This window comes from Psittacula echo, assembly GCF_963264785.1.
Source record: "Psittacula echo genome assembly, chromosome: 5".
NCBI classification, from domain to species: Eukaryota; Metazoa; Chordata; class Aves; order Psittaciformes; family Psittacidae; genus Psittacula; species Psittacula echo.
The window spans coordinates 65004467-65021759 of record NC_137739.1 but is presented as its reverse complement, the minus strand read 5'-3'; the positions used below and the strand labels follow the sequence as shown (position 1 = coordinate 65021759).

The window sequence follows — 17293 nt, the reverse complement described above, 5'->3', positions numbered from 1 at the left end:
CCTAAATATATGTGTATTTTGCCTTGAGACCAATTCATTTGGGAAAGACATCTACCTGATCTGTCACAGTAAGGTTACAGCTAGGGCTCTCCAGTTTCATTTACAGAATTCACACATATAAGGAAAACAACAGAAAACTGAATGATAAAAAGAAGCAGTGATGACGATGATAATGAAATAATTAGTGACAGATGGTTGGAGCTTAAGATGCTTGTTAAAATGCTAGAATACTGGAACTGTTTTTAAAAATCTACTGTAATAGATCTGTATTGGAAAATAAAACATAGAGGGTAAAGCATTAAATAGCAGAGCATTACAGCACTATTCATATGCGCATGCAACATCTATTTAACAAGCTTGAAACACATGCCAATACTACTGGTACTGGTGCACTGGAAGTCAATAGATTTTCAGCACTGACAACCACTGACTGTGCTTATCAGTCTAGGAATGAACAAAAGCTTAATACATTGAACTACTTTTCTCACCTGAAACTTATGGGACTCAAAACTTGCATTTAGCCATCTACAGTGAAAGTATTTGACCTAGTCACTCAAAATTCTGTATTAAATAGGGAGAAATGGGTACTTTTGGCCAAATTAATCACATCTTAACGCAGATGTCCAAAAGCAAGTATAGTAAATTATACAAGCATATAAATACCTTCAGAATGCCCCTCTCTCTCCCCTAGCTATAAAGAAGAACTTAGACTAACTAGATTGGGTATAGAAATACATACTGCATATTTATTTTAAATTTTTGGTAATATTAATTCCATCTGTGCTGATTTTTTGGCACTAATCCAAATATATTATCTACATAATCAATATACATACTTTTTGTTGTACCTTTCTTAGCTAAGTTTAAGACAGCAAAGTTCTAAATGTGAAGATATAGATGTAAGGACAGACAATCATTAAACTACAAAGACAGACCAATAATGAAACTTTCAGACAAATGTATCTTTTACATCTGCAACTTTGTAAATTTGAAATTTTGTGGAAAATAACTGAAAAGCTTAACAGTTACTGAACTGAAATAAGAAAGCATGTGAATGCCAGTAGGATCTGCAAAGGATACCACTACTGCTTGCAGGCATAAAATTGTACAAAGAGTACACATAGGCAGAGAGTCTTTAAGAGACTTTGCCTTGAGAACAAACACTCTTTGCCTTGTGAAATTTTAGATTTGTTGCAAAGCTGAAAGATGCTGATTAGTGGAAAAACTGTTAGCATCTAGCTATCTCTAAAAAGCAAGATAAATCTGTGATTCTATCACAGACATAAACATGCATCAAATGTGCACATTAACACTAAAATTAAAGCTTTAGAAAACAATACGGTATGTTTACCAAATGTACCTCTACTTTATCACACTAAGCAAAAAGCACTGGGAAATTAGTTGGAGGCCTAGGTATGTTTATTCAACATTCAGAAAAATCTACAGTCTACTCAGTAAGAAAAAGCACAGGAAAACCAAGGCTTCTATAATCATGTTAGGCTAACAGCAGAACAGCCAACAATGGGGCAAATTCTATATGAATTTCAGCAGAAGTGCAGAACGCCATTTCAAACACAGTGAACATCCACGTGTTGCCATATAGCTCTCTCAACATTTTTTTTCCTAATTCAAATTCTTCAGAATAAGTCCACAGGAATTTAATTATAACCCATTATTATTACTGAAGTGCACCTGAGGGCTATAATTCACCAGACTGTATTATAGATGGCATAATATTTTTGTTTAATTGAGAAGAACTGGAAAAATTTTAACACTGCAAAATGTGCACAAGTTAGAAAATAGATGTGTATATATTGAGCTTTTATCCCACCAGCACCATTTTGCTTCGAGAGCTATGAGGTTTTGGAATTGAAGCCTACCTTTGCAGTGTGTCACACGGCGCTTCCCTTGTGATTACAGAGACAGAGACAGAAGGGCTAGATAAAGATGTGTTTGAATACAATAAACTCACTAAATACCTGCTCTACAGGGTGTCCAGTTATATTCTGCTGGAACCTAATCTAGTGCTTGACATAACCCTGAGCCATACACCATGCCATAAAGTGGTTCATTACAGTCAAAACCATTTTCCTCCATCTAGGGGCTCTGTTTATTTCTTCTACCATTAAAATACTAGCTTAGGCTAGGCTCCATTACGCAACTACATGCTTAAAGTAAGTAAAATGCCAAGTATAACTTTCTTAGAAAAGAACCCCACAACATTAATTTCGGTAGGAATTTCATCCAGGTAAGAAGGGTATTAATAGTGTCACATCTCTTTAATTAATGATCTTTATCTATAGAGAAAGTGCCAGAATACCTTTTGAAATATCTTGCTTATATGGTGCAAGGGAAGGAGAAATGTTACACAAGAAAAGTACATTCTGTGCAAATCAGTTTTCTTTTTCTAAACCAACAGTTTTCATGAAAGGGACATGAACCATGATTCTATTCTCACAAGAGACTCAAGTATGTACTTAGTTTTATACATTATTGAGTTCAAAATCAATTACACTAAACCCTGAAGTTTGGCTTAAAAGCTTTGTTGGATGATGACCAAACAGTGCACTAAACAGAAGATTTTCTACTTTTTTAGCTTAATGAACGAAAAACTGTATGATTACAAAAAATATCTGATAAATCAACAGGGTTTTTTTCCTTCCTTATTCTGTTAAAAGAAAGCTTTTATTTTAGTTGTCCTTGGTTTTTCAGGACAAAAGTAACTGCTACATATACACTATTCAGCTTCATATCTTTATCACGACTTACTGTTACATATACACTATTCAGCTTCATATCTTTATCACGATTGTTCAAAACTATGTAACTGTCTAATGACAAGGACAAACTGCTTTCATTTACACCTACTGATTGATTTTCAATCTCTGTTTGCAGGGATAATATGTAAGTGGGCAAAAATGAAGTGATTTTCTAATTAAAGGTAGATTTTCAAAACTGTAGGAACAAACCCCTTTTTTTTTTTTTTTTATAATTTGACAAATTTCGTTATAAGGCACTGGGACAGATGTGGCATTCTTTAACAGTATTTGAGGGCTCCCTTTTATGACTAAATTAACATGACTATCATAGCTGGAACTTGGCATATGCTGTATCTAACAGAACCTTAATATTGCTTTGGAAGGGAAGACATATTTGAGGTAAGAAGACATGGCCTTTTTCTACTCAACAACTATAAAATAAACTTTAGTATCAGGCTAATAAAACCTACGGCAAAATAATCAACTTTTAAAAAATGTCACCATCAGCCTGTAAGTATCATGTTTAGAATCCCAATGCCAGTTTTTAGGTGTCCACAGAAAACAAAACCAAACCCCAATACTATTATATTATCACAACTGTTATCTGCTTAAAAATTTTAAAAAGTTCCTACCTGCACTGAACATTGGTTCCTTGGGTTTGCTGTGAAAACAGTGAAGAAATGTCTGTTTTAAAAAGCATGCACATACAGTCTGCATATATAAAGGCAACAATATAAAATTAAAAATGTAACACAAAAGATATAAAATATTTTTGTGTGCACATATAAATAAAAATACTTTTTCAATTCAATTATTTACAATGTAAATCTCCAGGCAGACACAGTTAAAACCAGTATACATTGTGGCTCCTTGACAGCAGATTTCAAAACTTCCACATTCAATTCTCCTTGTATTCTTGAAACTATAGATTTTCCCTCACTAACAACCAAATCCTTCTCTTCTGCAAAGTTATTACAGTTATAAGAGAACACAGAAACTGGTCGTGAGCAGCTGCATTACTTTTGGTTTCTGTTGTCGTTTAAACCCAGCCAGCAAACGCAGCTGCTTACCCACCCCCTGCCTTCCCCCCTTCCGGGGCAGGACAGGCAGGAGAATCAGAAGAATGTAAACACATGGATTGAGATAAGAACAGTTTAATAACTAAACCAAAGTACAATATAATATTAATAATGATAAGGGAGATAACAGGGAGATAGATATATAACTAAAAGAGGAAAGAAAGAAAAAACCTAAACAAGTGAAGCACAATTGCTCACCACTCTGATCGATACACAGTCCAACCCAAGCAGCAATCAGTCTTTTCCGGGTAACTCCTCCAGTTTATGTAGTGGGCATGACGTGCTGTGGTACAGAATACCCCTTTGGCTAGCTTAGGTCAGGTGTCCTGTCTCTGCTCCCTCCCAGCTCCTTGTGCCCCTCCCCACTGGCACAGCAGGATCGACTGGAAAGTCCTTGATCAGGGTAAGCATTACTTAGCAACAACTAAAACATTGGTGTGTTACCAGCATTGTTCTCAGACTAAAGCCAAAACCCAGCACTGCACCAGCTTTTAGGAAGAAAATTAACTCTATCCCAGACAAAACCAGGACAGTTTCCAGTCAGTGAGATTTGTTACTCCAAAGCAGTCTACAATTGTAATAAAAAGCAAGGAATATGTTCTTAACTACAATATCTCTTTGCATATGAAAAGTGGTAGGAGTACTGTATCACTGCATGTGTGGGCATTAACTTACTTCATGTCTTTGTTTCTTTCTGGATTTAAGAAGCAAAACAAAGCTCGAATCCTGCTTTTCCAAAAAGTAAACCAGAAAATACTCGATTGTTTCTTGGTGAATTACAGAACTTGGTAAAACCCAAAAAGCACATAGCTATCATGATTAAAACATCTTCTCTTTCTCACTGCACTGCTGCCGGAAAGACATTCTGAGATCAGACTGCCTTTTTGTCTTGAGAAAATATTTGGCACAACTTCAGGGGAAAAAACATGAAGTGTGTGGAAAAAGGGAAAAAAAGCTGAGGAGCTCTCTGGATAGTAATACCCTGGCCAAAAAGAAGCAATCTTCTTGAAGACATGGCAGTCATTTTCTTTCTTTGTCCTTTGCCTCTGTACAATCATGCTTGAGGATGTTTCTAATGAAGCATGAAAGGGACACAAAGCTATATTATGCTCTCGTGAGATCTCACTTGGAGTATTGTGTACAGTTCTGGGGCCCTCAACATAAAAAGGACATAGAACTGTTGCAACGAGTCCAGAGGAGGGCCATGAGGATGATCAGGGGCTGGAGCACCTCCCGTATGAAGATAGGCTGAGAAAGTTGGGGCTGTTCAGCCTGGAGAAGAGAAGGCTGCATGGAGACCTCATAGCAGCCTTCCAGTATCTGAAGGGGGCCTATAGGGATGCTGTAGAGGGACTCTTCATCAGGGACTGCAGTGATAGGACAAGGGGCAGTGGGTTCAAACATAAACAGGGGAAGTTCAGTTTGGATATAAGGAAGAAGTACTTTGTCCTGAGTTAAGTTGGAGCAGTCATTTTTTTCCTTCTTAGCAGCTGATGCAGTGTTGTGTTTTTTACTTTAGTCTGAGTATAACGCTGATAACACACCAATGTTTTAGTTGTTGCTAAGTAATGCTTACTCTGAGTAAGTCTCATGCTCTGCCAGTGAGAAGAGTCACAGGAAGCTGGGACAAAGCAGAGACAGGACACCTGACCCAAACTAGCCAAAGGGGTATTCCATACCACAGCACATCATGCCCAGTATATAAACTGGGAGGAGTTACTCAGAAGGCCCAGACAGCTGCTGGGGTTGGGCTGTAGTAATGGTGACGGAAGTAGTTGTTTTGTGTTATACCTTAGTTACTGGACTGTTCTTATCTCAACCCATGGGAGTTACAATCTTTCGATTCTCCTCCCCATCCCTCCGGAAGTTGTGGGGGAAGAAGGGGAAGAGTGAGCAAGCAGCTGCATGGTTCTGAGTTACTGGCTGGGCTTAAACCAGGACATTCTTTACTGTGAGGGTGGTGAGGCACTGGAATGGGTTGTCCAAAGAAGTGGTGAATGGTCCACTGCCGGCAGTGTTCAAGGCCAGGTTGGACAGAGCCTTGAGCGACATGGTCTAGTGTGAGGTGTTGCTGCCTATGGCAGGGAGTTGGAACTAGGTGATCTTAAGGTCCTTTCCAACCCTAACTATGATATGATTCTATGATTTCTTTTGCCTTGATTTGACAGTTACACTGAGAATAATACTTTTAATGATAAAACCAAAACAACAAAAATGAATTCTACTGATCCTACCCATCAATTTAGCCACTTTTCGTCATATCAGTATTAATCATGCAACGAAACTCATGCTTCAAGCCGGTGTGCACAGCCAATCTCATCTATATAAATAGCATGATGTGTTGCCATTGTTAACACCAAGATTAACATTTTCTCTTATGAATGAAGATATTTTTAGAAAATAAAAAGCTTTATAAGATGGAATACTAGTCAGAAATCCTGCCATGTTAGAGACAAAGAGTCCCTAGCTCTGAGCAGATCATGCTGACTTATTCAAGCTAATCAAGTTTATGTGAAAGACTGATTCATGTCAGTAATAAAACAAATCATGTGTACTTTCTAATTATGCAAACCCTAACCACACAAAAGCTCAGAGCTCTGACTAGACTTTTTCTTTTTCATTAACTTGAGTCACTTCCTACTTATCTAACCCTTCAGAAGGCTTATCCCTGGCTCATAGCTGGGACACACCAGAATAGCACAGGAGATTGCAGCCATCTCCTTACTCCTTATGCTTAAAGCTTCTAAAAATAGCTTTCTATGGCATAATGGTTTTGTGTAACAGGCTACAATTCTATATACTTTGAAAAACAATAATTTCATTATTGCCTTTTTAGATTACTGGCATGCATTTTGCTCTAAGCTTCATCTAAAGACCCAAGGCAGAATATCTCAAGTTGGAAGGGACCCATAAGGATCAATGATACTAATAATAAGGCTGTGAGTAGATGGTTAACTAACTCCCTCTTCCTCTTTGATACATGCATAGTTGTAGGACAACAGCCTTAGATCCCTAGGTCTTAGCATACAGAATCATGCCCATTTCTCTCTAACCCCATGACTCTTGCTTTGCATTTTGCAGTGGCCTAGCCTCAACAGGAAACATGAGGCAAGTCTTTAGCTAGCCTCTTCCACAGAATAAGGACACTCTTGGAGGAGTTACGAGCTGTGGTGCTGAACACCTTGAGGCTAATGTGTGACAGAAATCAGGGAAAACTCTCTAATTACACAATGACTGTTTTCATAGTGCACCAACATCACTAGGTCCAGCTAAAGCAATCTAACACATGCTCTCAATTAGTTCTTTGGGATACTTGCACATTATGTAAGGACTACATCACTTGTGTGCTGGACCTCTCCCTTCAGTCCAAAGTAAGTGGTATCTGATCAGTGTTGTTGCTCAACCATTTGTGGCTTAAAAACTGGAGAATAACATAACCATTGGATTTCTGATACAATAGTATGAAAAAATTAAAAATGCTTCTCAAGTACTGTAATCAACTTTGGAGAGGAAGCAAAACCATTTTGCAGATAATCATTATATCATAATGTTATTTCTCAACTACTTCAGAACCCATTTTTCAAGTGTACAGTACCTCTACGCAACTACTAGAAACCTTATCTTTCCTTAATTTAAATGAACAACCTAATTGATGTTCTCACCTTATGTCTAAAGTAGCTTTAACATATTATTAATTTCATGTAATTATCACCTTACACGGGTAGCAGGAACTCAGAGATATCTTCAAAAAACAGCTTTGGCAAAGCACTGTGTTTAGATTTTGACAGGTATATTTTCCACTGCACAACACACACAGAATTCACCTTCTGGGGACTTGATCTAATGAAATTTTTTATACAAGATAAAACACTCAGAGAAAAGACACTGCAGGATTGTCATACATTTGTTAAAACTTCTTCAAAAAGCTACAGCAAATTACTACAGTAAATTGGAAATGCAATGACATTCACCACTGGTAGGTGAAATATTCCTGTTCATATCCCAGAAACAAGTCTATCCTTTAGTCCTGCAGAATTCAGTCAGCTTATAAAAAGCTCATTCATATGCATGGACACACAATACCAGTAAGATTTAACTAGCTCAATTTTTAGTTTGTATAATATTACATTTTCCTTAGTTACAATTTTACAACATTTTGTCTAATGGTATTCGTAATTTTTCCATTATTCCCATAATTTGCTAAGCCTCTCACAAGTTCCATAAGCTTTACACACTTGCTATCTTACTTCATAGCTGAAAAAATAAGCCAGAGAACAAACTATTAATACTGTAATCACCCAAATTTAGGCTGTTCATTAGTACACAACAGCCTCAGCCACTCCTTACATCAAGCAAAGCCACTGAAGGGATGAAAAGAAAGGGATGCTCTGTGCCATATCATCGGCTTATGAGCAGCTCAATGACTTCTATGATGGCACTAATGCTCAGACAGAACAGCTAAATGAGCTTATTACGTGATCTTCATTAACACCATCTTTCTATATTTACATCATCAGTGAGACAGTGAAACAGTACCATCAACACCACCTTTTGCATAGGAAACTGGGATAGGACTAGCTAAATGAAATAGCCAAGACTAACAGGAAATACAGGAAAGAACCAATTGACCAATACTGACAAACCTCAATGAATCACCTATTTCTCCAAGACCATCGTAAGTCTGAAACCCTTGGACAAGCATCATCACAGATACACAGAGATAGCCATCACTCTATTCCATTTCTATGGTTAGTACTTGCATGGGAGCATGCCTTCACTAAGGGGAAATCCTGCCTGACCAATTTGGTGGCCTTCTATGATGGGGTTACAAAACTGATGGACAGAGGTAGAGCAGTTGATGTCATCTACCTGAACTTGTGCAAAGCATTCAACACTGTCCCACATGACATCCTTATCTCCAAATTGGAGAGACATCAATTTGATGGGTGGACCACTCAGTGAATACAGAACTGGTTGGACGGCTGCATGCAAAGAGTTGTGGTCAATGGCTCAATGTCCAACTGGAGACCGGTAAGGAGTGGTGTCCCTCAGGGATCGGTGTTGGGACCGGTCTTGGTCACCATCTTTGTTGCTGACATGGACAGTGGGATTAAGTGCGCCTTCAGCAAGTTTGCCGATGACACCAAGCTGTGTGGTTCGGTTGATACGCCGGAGGGAAGGAATGCCATCCAGAGGGACCTTGACATGCTTGTGAGGTGGGCTGATGCCAACCTGATGAAGTTTAACCATGCCAAGTGCAAGGTCCTACACCTGGGTCAGAGCAATCCCAGGCACAGCTACAGGTTGGGCAGAGAAGAGATTCAGAGCAGCCCTGCAGAGAAGGACTTGGGGGTGTTGGTTGATGAGAAAATGAACACGAGCCGGCAGTGTGTGCTCCCAGCCCAGAAAGCCAACCGTATCCTGGGCTGCATCAACAGGAGTGTGACCAGCAGGTCGAAGGAGGTGATCCTGCCCCTCTACTCTGCTCTCGTGGGACCTCACTTGGAGTATTGTGTGCAGTTCTGGTGTTCTCAACATAAAAAGGACATGGAACTGTTGGAACAAGTCCAGAGGAGGGCCACGAGGATGATCAGGGGACTGAAGCACCTCCTGTATGAAGATAGGCTGAGAAAGTTGGGGCTGTTCAGCCTGGAGAAGAGAAGGCTGCATGGAGACCTCATAGCAGCCTTCCAGTACCTGAAGAGGGCCTACAATGATGCTGGAGGAGGACTCTTTACTAGGGACTGTAGTGATAGGATAAAGGGTAATGGGTTAAAACTTAAACAGGAGAAGTTTAGATTGGATATAAGGAAGAAGTTCTTTACTGTAAGAATAGTGAGGCACTGGAATGGGTTGCCCAGGGAAGTTGTTAATACTCCATCCCTGGAGGTGTTCAAGGCCAGGCTGGACAGAGCCTTGGTTGACATGGTTTAGTGTGAGGTGTCCCTGCCCATGGCAGGGGGGTTGGAACTGGATGATCTTAAGGTCCTTTCCAACCCTAACTATTCTATGATTCTATGATCTATGTCCATTTCTCCTTAATCTGATGATCAGACCAAGGTGGTCATACCCAGAGACTTGCTGGACATCAGTCTACATGTGAGAGGTGCTGAGTGATCGCTTTCCATCACTTGTTTACTCTTCCTCTTTCCTTCACTTATTAAACTGCCTTTATCTTGACCTATGAGTTTTACCACTTCGGCTCTTCCTGTTTTCTTCCCCCATTCTGCTGGGGAAGAGGGAGTGGCTATGTGGTCCTTAGGTATCAGTTGGGGTCAATGTAACACAACCAGGAACTTGAAGAAGTACATGTCAGGAACTTGAACACCACAGTAAACCACTAAGATAATGGAAAAGAACATGTTTAATAATTATGAACTTTTCCAGGCAACTCCTATTTTCTCACATTGTTTATGGTTTGGAAATGAGGCAAATAAATATCATCTGAATTTGAAAACCTATTTTATCTGAAATGTTTTAAAATATACTTTTGTCCAACTGTTGGAGATTAAAAAAAAAAAAATAATAAAAAAGCTCCCAATGTTTGCAAAACTAGAGAAACAAATTTCAGTAAAGAAACTACAGTATTTAAGGCTAAGAGCTTCCAGGGAGCACGGCGACCCAGAGCACGGCGAACAGGAGTAGGCAAACAGGGTCATAACTGGATTATAGAGAGGCAATTTGCGCGGCAGTTCACGCAGGCAGGGCAAGCAGGGCTTTTGGAAGTAATGGTTCTTACGCGATCAAAACCTGTAGTGAGCGTGAGTGTAAGTAACTTAACAGAACCCTCCAAAAAGGATGTGTCTGTACAGACCCCTTCCTGTGCAGAGTGTTTGAGCTTATCAGCAGTACCGGGGCAGAGGACATTTGCCTGAGGTGCGAACAGGTTAGTAATCTCTTATCATTGGTGACTGAGCTGAAGGAAAAAGTTGAAAGACTAGGGAGTATTAGGGAAAGTGAAAAGGAAATACATTGGTGGAGTTTCACCCTTGAACCTTTGAGGGAGGCCCACCAGGAGTCAGAAGACTCCCATGCCTCCAACTCCCAAGAAGTAGAAGGGCACCTGGTTGACGAAGGGGATTGGAAATGGGTTTCTGTTCGGAGAGGTAATTATAACATTTCCTCCCGACCCCCATTACCAACTCAGATACCGCTTCAGAACAGGTATGAGACCCTGGATCAGGAGGATCTAGAGAGCCAGCTAGACAATTTAGAAAACAATAATTTACTCAATGAGCCTCTCAATTATGCTTCATCTTTAGGACGAATTACCACTTCTAACATTAAAAAGAAAAGAAGGGTAGTCGTAGTGGGGGACTCGCTTCTAAGGGGAACAGAGGGTCCCGTATGCCGACAGGACCTAATCCACACGGAGGTTTGCTGCCTCCCTGGGGCCCGGATATGGGAGATCACAGAGAGACTTTCTGGGTTGATTAGGCCCTCTGATTATTATCCATTGCTGATACTCCAGGCTGGCAGTGACGAGATTGAAAGGAGAAGTGTTAAGGCAATTAAAAGGGACTTTAGGGCACTGAGTCAAGTGGTTGATAGGGCAGGAGCCCAAGTGATCTTTTCCTCAATCCCTTTGGTGGCAGAAAAATTTAATGAAAGGAACAGGAGAGTCCATATTATTAACAAGTGGCTCAAGGGTTGGTGTCGTTGGCAGAACATTGGGTTCTTCGACCATCGGACAACATTTACGGCACCTGGCCTACTGGACATGGATGGGTTGCATCTCTCTGTTAAGGGTAGAAGAATTTTTGCTCATGAATTGGCAGAACTCATTGAAAGGGCTTTAAACTAGGTTTGAAGGGGGAAGGGGATGCAGCTGGGCTGACTGGAAGCGGGTCCAAGGGTAATCAGCCTGGGTCGGTGGTGAAATCGGTGGACTAGCTGAGGTGCATGTATACTAATGCATGTAGTATGAGGAATAAACAAGAAGAGCTGGAAGCCATGGTGCAACAATATAGCTATGATGTAGTCGCCATCACAGAAACGTGGTGGGATGAGTCAAATAGCTGGAACATCGTATTGGATGGCTACAAGCTCTTCAGAAGAGATAGAAAAGGGAGAAGGGGTGGAGGGGTGGCCCTTTATATTAGGGAGGTCTTAGATGTTATAGGTATTGAAATTAATGATGATGAAGTTGAATGTTTATGGGTAAGAATCAAGGGGAAGGCCGGTAAGGCTGATATCCTATTGGGGGTCTGTTATCGTCCACCCAACCAGAAAGAAGAAGTGGACAACTTGTTTTATAAGCAACTGGAGAATGTTTCTGGATCTTCAGCCCTTGTTCTTGTAGGCGACTTCAACCTACCAGATATATGTTGGGAATTTCATACAGCTCAAAAAAGGCAGTCCAGAAAGTTTTTAGAGTGTGTGGAGGATAACTTTCTGTCACAGCTGGTGAGCGAGACTACCAGGGGAGGGTCTATGTTAGACCTGTTGTTCACTAATAGAGATGGACTGGTGGGTGAGGTGGAGGTTGGAGGTTGCCTGGGGCACAGTGATAATGAAATTGTAGAATTCTCAATACTCAGGGAAATCAGGAGGAACATCAATAAGACCTATACCTTGAACTTCCGGAGGGCAGATTTTGGCCTGTTTAAGAGACTCATTCGGAGAGTTCCTTGGGAAACTGCCTTTGAAAATGAAGGAGTTCAGGAAAGATGGGTGTGCCTCAAAACAGAGATCTTGAGGGCGCAGGAAAAGTCTGTTCCTGTGTGCCGAAAGATGAGCCGACGAGGCAAGCGTCCAGCCTGGATGGGTACTGAGATTATGAAGGAACTTAGACATAAAAAGAAGGTGTATCATCTTTGGAAGGAGGGTAGGGTTTCTCAGGGAGTGTTTAAGGAGGCTGCTGGGGCATGTAGAAAGAAAATTAGGGAGGCCGAAGCTCAGTTTGAACTTGAATTGGCAACTTCCGTAAAGAATAATAAAAAACGTTTTTATAAATATATCAATGGTAAAAGGAAGGGTAAGACTGAGCTTTGTTACTTATTGGATGAGGCAGGAAACTTAGTAACTAAAGATGAGGAGAAAGCAGAAGTGCTTAATGCGTTTTTTGCCTCAGTTTTCAGTAGGAAGACACCTTGCCCTCAAGATAACTGTACTTTGGGGTTGGTAGGTGGTGTTAGGGAGCAGAATGGTCCTCTTGTAATTCAAGAAGAGGAAGTTAGAGAATTGTTGAGGCACCTGAACATTTACAAATCAATGGGACCAGATGGGATCCATCCCAGGGTGATGAGGGAGATGGCGGATGATGGCGGATGAGCTTGCAAAGCTGCTCTCCATCGTTTATCAACAGTCGTGGCTCACTGGCGAGGTTCCAGATCATTGGAAGCTGGCCAATGTGACGCCCATCTATAAAAAGGGTAGGAGGGAGGATCCTGGTAATTACAGGCCAGTTAGTCTGACCTCAATGCCGGGAAAGTTAATGGAACAGTTCATTAAGCAGCACTTAAGAAATGGCCAGGGTATTAGACCCAGCCAGCATGGGTTTATGAAGGGTAGGTCATGCTTGACCAACCTGATTTCTTTTTATGATCAGGTGACCCGCCTGGTGGATGTGGGAAGGGCTGTGGATGTTGTCTATTTGGATTTCAGCAAGGCTTTTGATATTGTCCCCCATAACATACTCCTGGAAAAGCTAGCAGCTCATGGCTTGGACAGGAGCACTCTTTGCTGGGTCAGTAACTGGCTGGATGGCCGGGCCCAGAGGGTGATGGTGAACTGTGTTGCATCCAGCTGGCAACCAGTCACCAGTGGTGTCCCTCAGGGGTCTGTGCTGGGACCGGTGTTGTTCACTATTTTTATTGATGACATGGATGAGGGTATTGAGTCCTTCATCAGTAAGTTTGCAGATGACACTAACCTGGGAGCTTGTGTCGATCTTTTGGAAGGAAGGAGGGCTCTGCAGAGAGACCTGGATAGGTTGGATAGATGGGCAGAATCCAATAAGATGAAATTTAATAAGTCTAAGTGCCTAGCCCTACATTTTGGCCATAAAAACCCTTTGCAATGTTACAAGTTGGGGACAGTGTGGCTGGATAGTGTCCAGGCAGAAAGGGATCTGGGGGTATTGGTGGATGGCCAGCTGAATATGAGCCGGCAGTGTGCCCTGGTGGCCAAGAAGGCCAATGGCATCCTAGCCTGCATTAGGAATGGTGTGGCCAGCAGAAACAGGGAGGTTATTCTTCCCCTGTACTCAGCACTGGTGAGGCCGCACCTTGAGTACTGTGTCCAGTTCTGGGCTCCTCAGTTTAAGAAGGACGTGGAAATGATTGAGCGCGTCCAAAGGAGGGCAATGAGGCTGGTGAGGGGCTTGGACCACAAGCCCTACGAGGAGCGATTGAGAGAGTTGGAGTTGTTTAGCCTGGAGAAAAGGAGACTCAGAGGTGACCTTATCACTGTCTACAACTTCCTGAAAGGAGGTTGTAGACAGGTGCAGGTTGGTCTCTTTCACCAGGCAGCAACTGACAGAACGAGAGGACACAGTCTCAAACTGCGCCAAGGAAGGTACAGGTTGGATATTAGGAAGAAATTTTTCACAGAAAGAATAATAAAATATTGGAACGGTCTGCCCAGGGTGGTGGTGGAGTCACCATCCCTGGATGCGTTTAAAAAGAGATTGGATGTGGCACTTGGTGACACGATTTAGTCGAGGTGTAGGGCATGGGTTGGACTCGATGATCTTGAAGGTCCCTTCCAACCTGGTAATTCTGATACTTTCATTATCAGGGCAGTAGGCAGAGAAAGGAGGTAGATATTTAGATAACATTACCTTTCACTGTTCTTTTTACCGCTAGATGAACTGCTGGTGGATCCAGTGCGGTTGCGACTCCCTTTGGAATCTCCATAGCTTTCCCTCCGACCGCCTGGGGACACACGCTCAGTTGAACTGGTTCTCTTAATGGTGCTAATAAAAAATGGAGCAAGTTTTACAGTAGCACTTGTAAAAGCACTTATGTCTACAACAAATATTTTTGGAAAATGTATCAAGGAGAATGCTGACCCTAAAAATAACCACAACTTTGTTTTTAATCATAACTTGATTTGTTAAAAAGAGTTTTGCTGAGTACCTGGTGCAACAAACATACTGCTTTTTCCTTAATCATGAAATAGAAGATAGGTTAAACCACTATCATAGAGTAAGTTTCAATACCTATTTTCCACATTGCATTTCAAATCTCTGAATACTATTCTACTCTTCTGGACTTTTCGACTTTCTTAATCAGAAAGTGAAAGATTTAAAGAGAAAGCATATTACCTGACAACTCCAGGCAGACTACAGAGAATGCCAAAAGTAGGTCAAAATTTGAGCACCAGCAAGCTAACTTTGTGTCTTCATTATCAACTGTTCTGTGGTTCAAAGCTAGCTTTAACATACCCCAAAGTACAATTAATGGTGAACAAGCCTGCATTTTTTATTAGCTTGTCAAAAAAGTATGCTTCCTACTTACATGTATGAATAGATTTCCCACATCTCCTGACAAGGGATTTCTCAAAGGCTTAAAGCTTGCCTTGTTCTCACTCTTCAACCATCTTTCCTGCCAAGATAGCTACCAGAGAGCTCTTGTATGACTTTATGGCACCCCTTAGGCATCCAGCCTTCTCTGATGAAAAAACATGAGCCAAACCAGAAGTATTACTTAGTAAGTGAAAGAGAAGCCCACTCAGAGCTTACACCTAATAGGAATAAATAATTGTGGTTACTCTTTAGTCCAAAGCACTTCTCCGTAAAGCAGTGCTCCCTAGGACAGGGAGCAGCTAAGGGTAAGGCCATGAGCTGTATGATGCTTCTCACTTTGGTGCACTCCATGTGCAGCAGAGAGACGCAGGCAGCATTACCCAGTCCGAGGCATAAATCATCCCCCACAGCAGAGCCTGAATTACAGGACTCAGTGTCAGGGTCTCATTACTCCTTAACCCCAGTCCTGCACTGTTTTCTCCCTTTCAAAGAGCAGATTAGAAATGTCCTTTAACCATAACATCCCAGTAACTAAATGAGCACCTTCAGCAGCTCTCTCACTCCAGAAACCATGGACACCAATGATTGCTTTCAAGCTCATACCCCTCTATCCAAATGCCAACCTCAAGCTCACTCCCTCTATGAAAACGTCAGTTCGTTCTGTTCTTGCTCCTTCAAGCCCCAGTCTCATTCCAGTCACCCCTTTCACCAGTTCCAGCCAGCTCCCCCTTGACCTCCGTACACCTCTAGGGATGCTTTGCTTACCCTAAGGCTCATCTCAAGCATCCCTGACGACTATTCCAAAGCTCCCTGTTAGCCTCTAACAACTATCCCTACTCTGTTATCTCAGCCAGCTTCTCAGGCTCTGTCCACTTCATATGTGGTGTAAGAGGCATTGGCTCTTCATAACTAAAAGAAATGAGATAGACTTTTCTTTCTAGTCAAAAAATTATTCAGCTTACCAAATGTCCACCACCACTGATACACTTTTAAAAAGGTCAAAACCAAATTAAAACCAACAAATATATTCCTGCTCCCTCATGTCTTTTTACCAGCATGGTGAGGAACGCTTCAACACCTCAGTGGAAGCTCAGTTACAGAAACTATGGGAGTAACAGAATCAGAGTCTTTCTCCAAAGCAACTGCCCTTCTGAAAGGAAGCCCTCATCGAGAGCAAGATCAACAGAGCAGGCACATGTTAAGATGCAGCTCAGGCAGCTTGATAAAAAACTTTCTGGAACATGTGATGGTAGGCCAGATGTTGAGTGCTTCATTTTTGTATTAAAATTAAGCATGATTCAAATGATTAAGCTGATATTTAAAAAATAGTGTTTCTGTGGAGAGAGCAATGTAAGAGAGCAACCAGAATGCAAAGTTACACACAGGCACAGAAAAAAATACATTCCTAGGAGAAGGGAAAAGGTAGTAAAAAGAATTCTGTCTCCATTTCAGAAATAAGTGTCTCCTACACTAGCTTAACATCATCCAAGTCATCTCAATGTCAAATGCATGAAAAAACCTCCTCTAGTAAATCAAATAATATACTGTTAACACTTAACTGTTTTCCCTGCATCTTGTAACATCAACCAATTTAATACTACTCCAGGTAAAAAAATAAAGTCTCGATACTAAAATGGTTTTCTTCAAAATAAACAGCTTTATTAGCTTTATTAGCATGAGTCTTTGCAAAAATATTTTCTCTGTGTGATTTTACAGGATCAGGCCTTCATTTTGGCATCTTTTCCTGGTTAAGGAAAAGAATAGGCAATATCAGCCTACACTGAAATCAAAATAAGGAAATCACCAAATTATATTAATGTTAGAAAAAAAAAATGTAATTTATAGAGCAATATTAAGCTAATTTTAATGTTGCTTGGGTTTGTTTTTTTTTATAGCTATCAACACTCAGAAGATGAACTGGTGGATAAAAAATCCTGAATGGGTGGGACTAAAGCTTACACTTGCAATGCTATCTTCTTTCTGAA

At 41.0% G+C, this 17293-nt stretch overlaps 1 protein-coding gene across 5 annotated transcripts in view; it reads right to left on the bottom strand.

Moving 5' to 3' along the window:
• Window positions 1-17293, bottom strand: part of EML1 (EMAP like 1) — a 142152-nt gene that overhangs the window by 33804 nt on the left and 91055 nt on the right. For 2 of the 5 annotated variants that reach the window (XM_080619803.1, XM_080619805.1), the window contains 3 exons: window positions 14622-14756; window positions 3392-3420; window positions 1881-1907 (listed from right to left, as the gene is read on the bottom strand). In XM_080619803.1, the coding sequence (XP_080475929.1) occupies window positions 1881-1907; window positions 3392-3420; window positions 14622-14756 (191 nt within the window). The remainder of the gene's footprint in view (window positions 1-1880; window positions 1908-3391; window positions 3421-14621; window positions 14757-17293) is intronic. The other 3 variants (XM_080619804.1, XM_080619806.1, XM_080619807.1) reach the window with 2 other exon arrangements.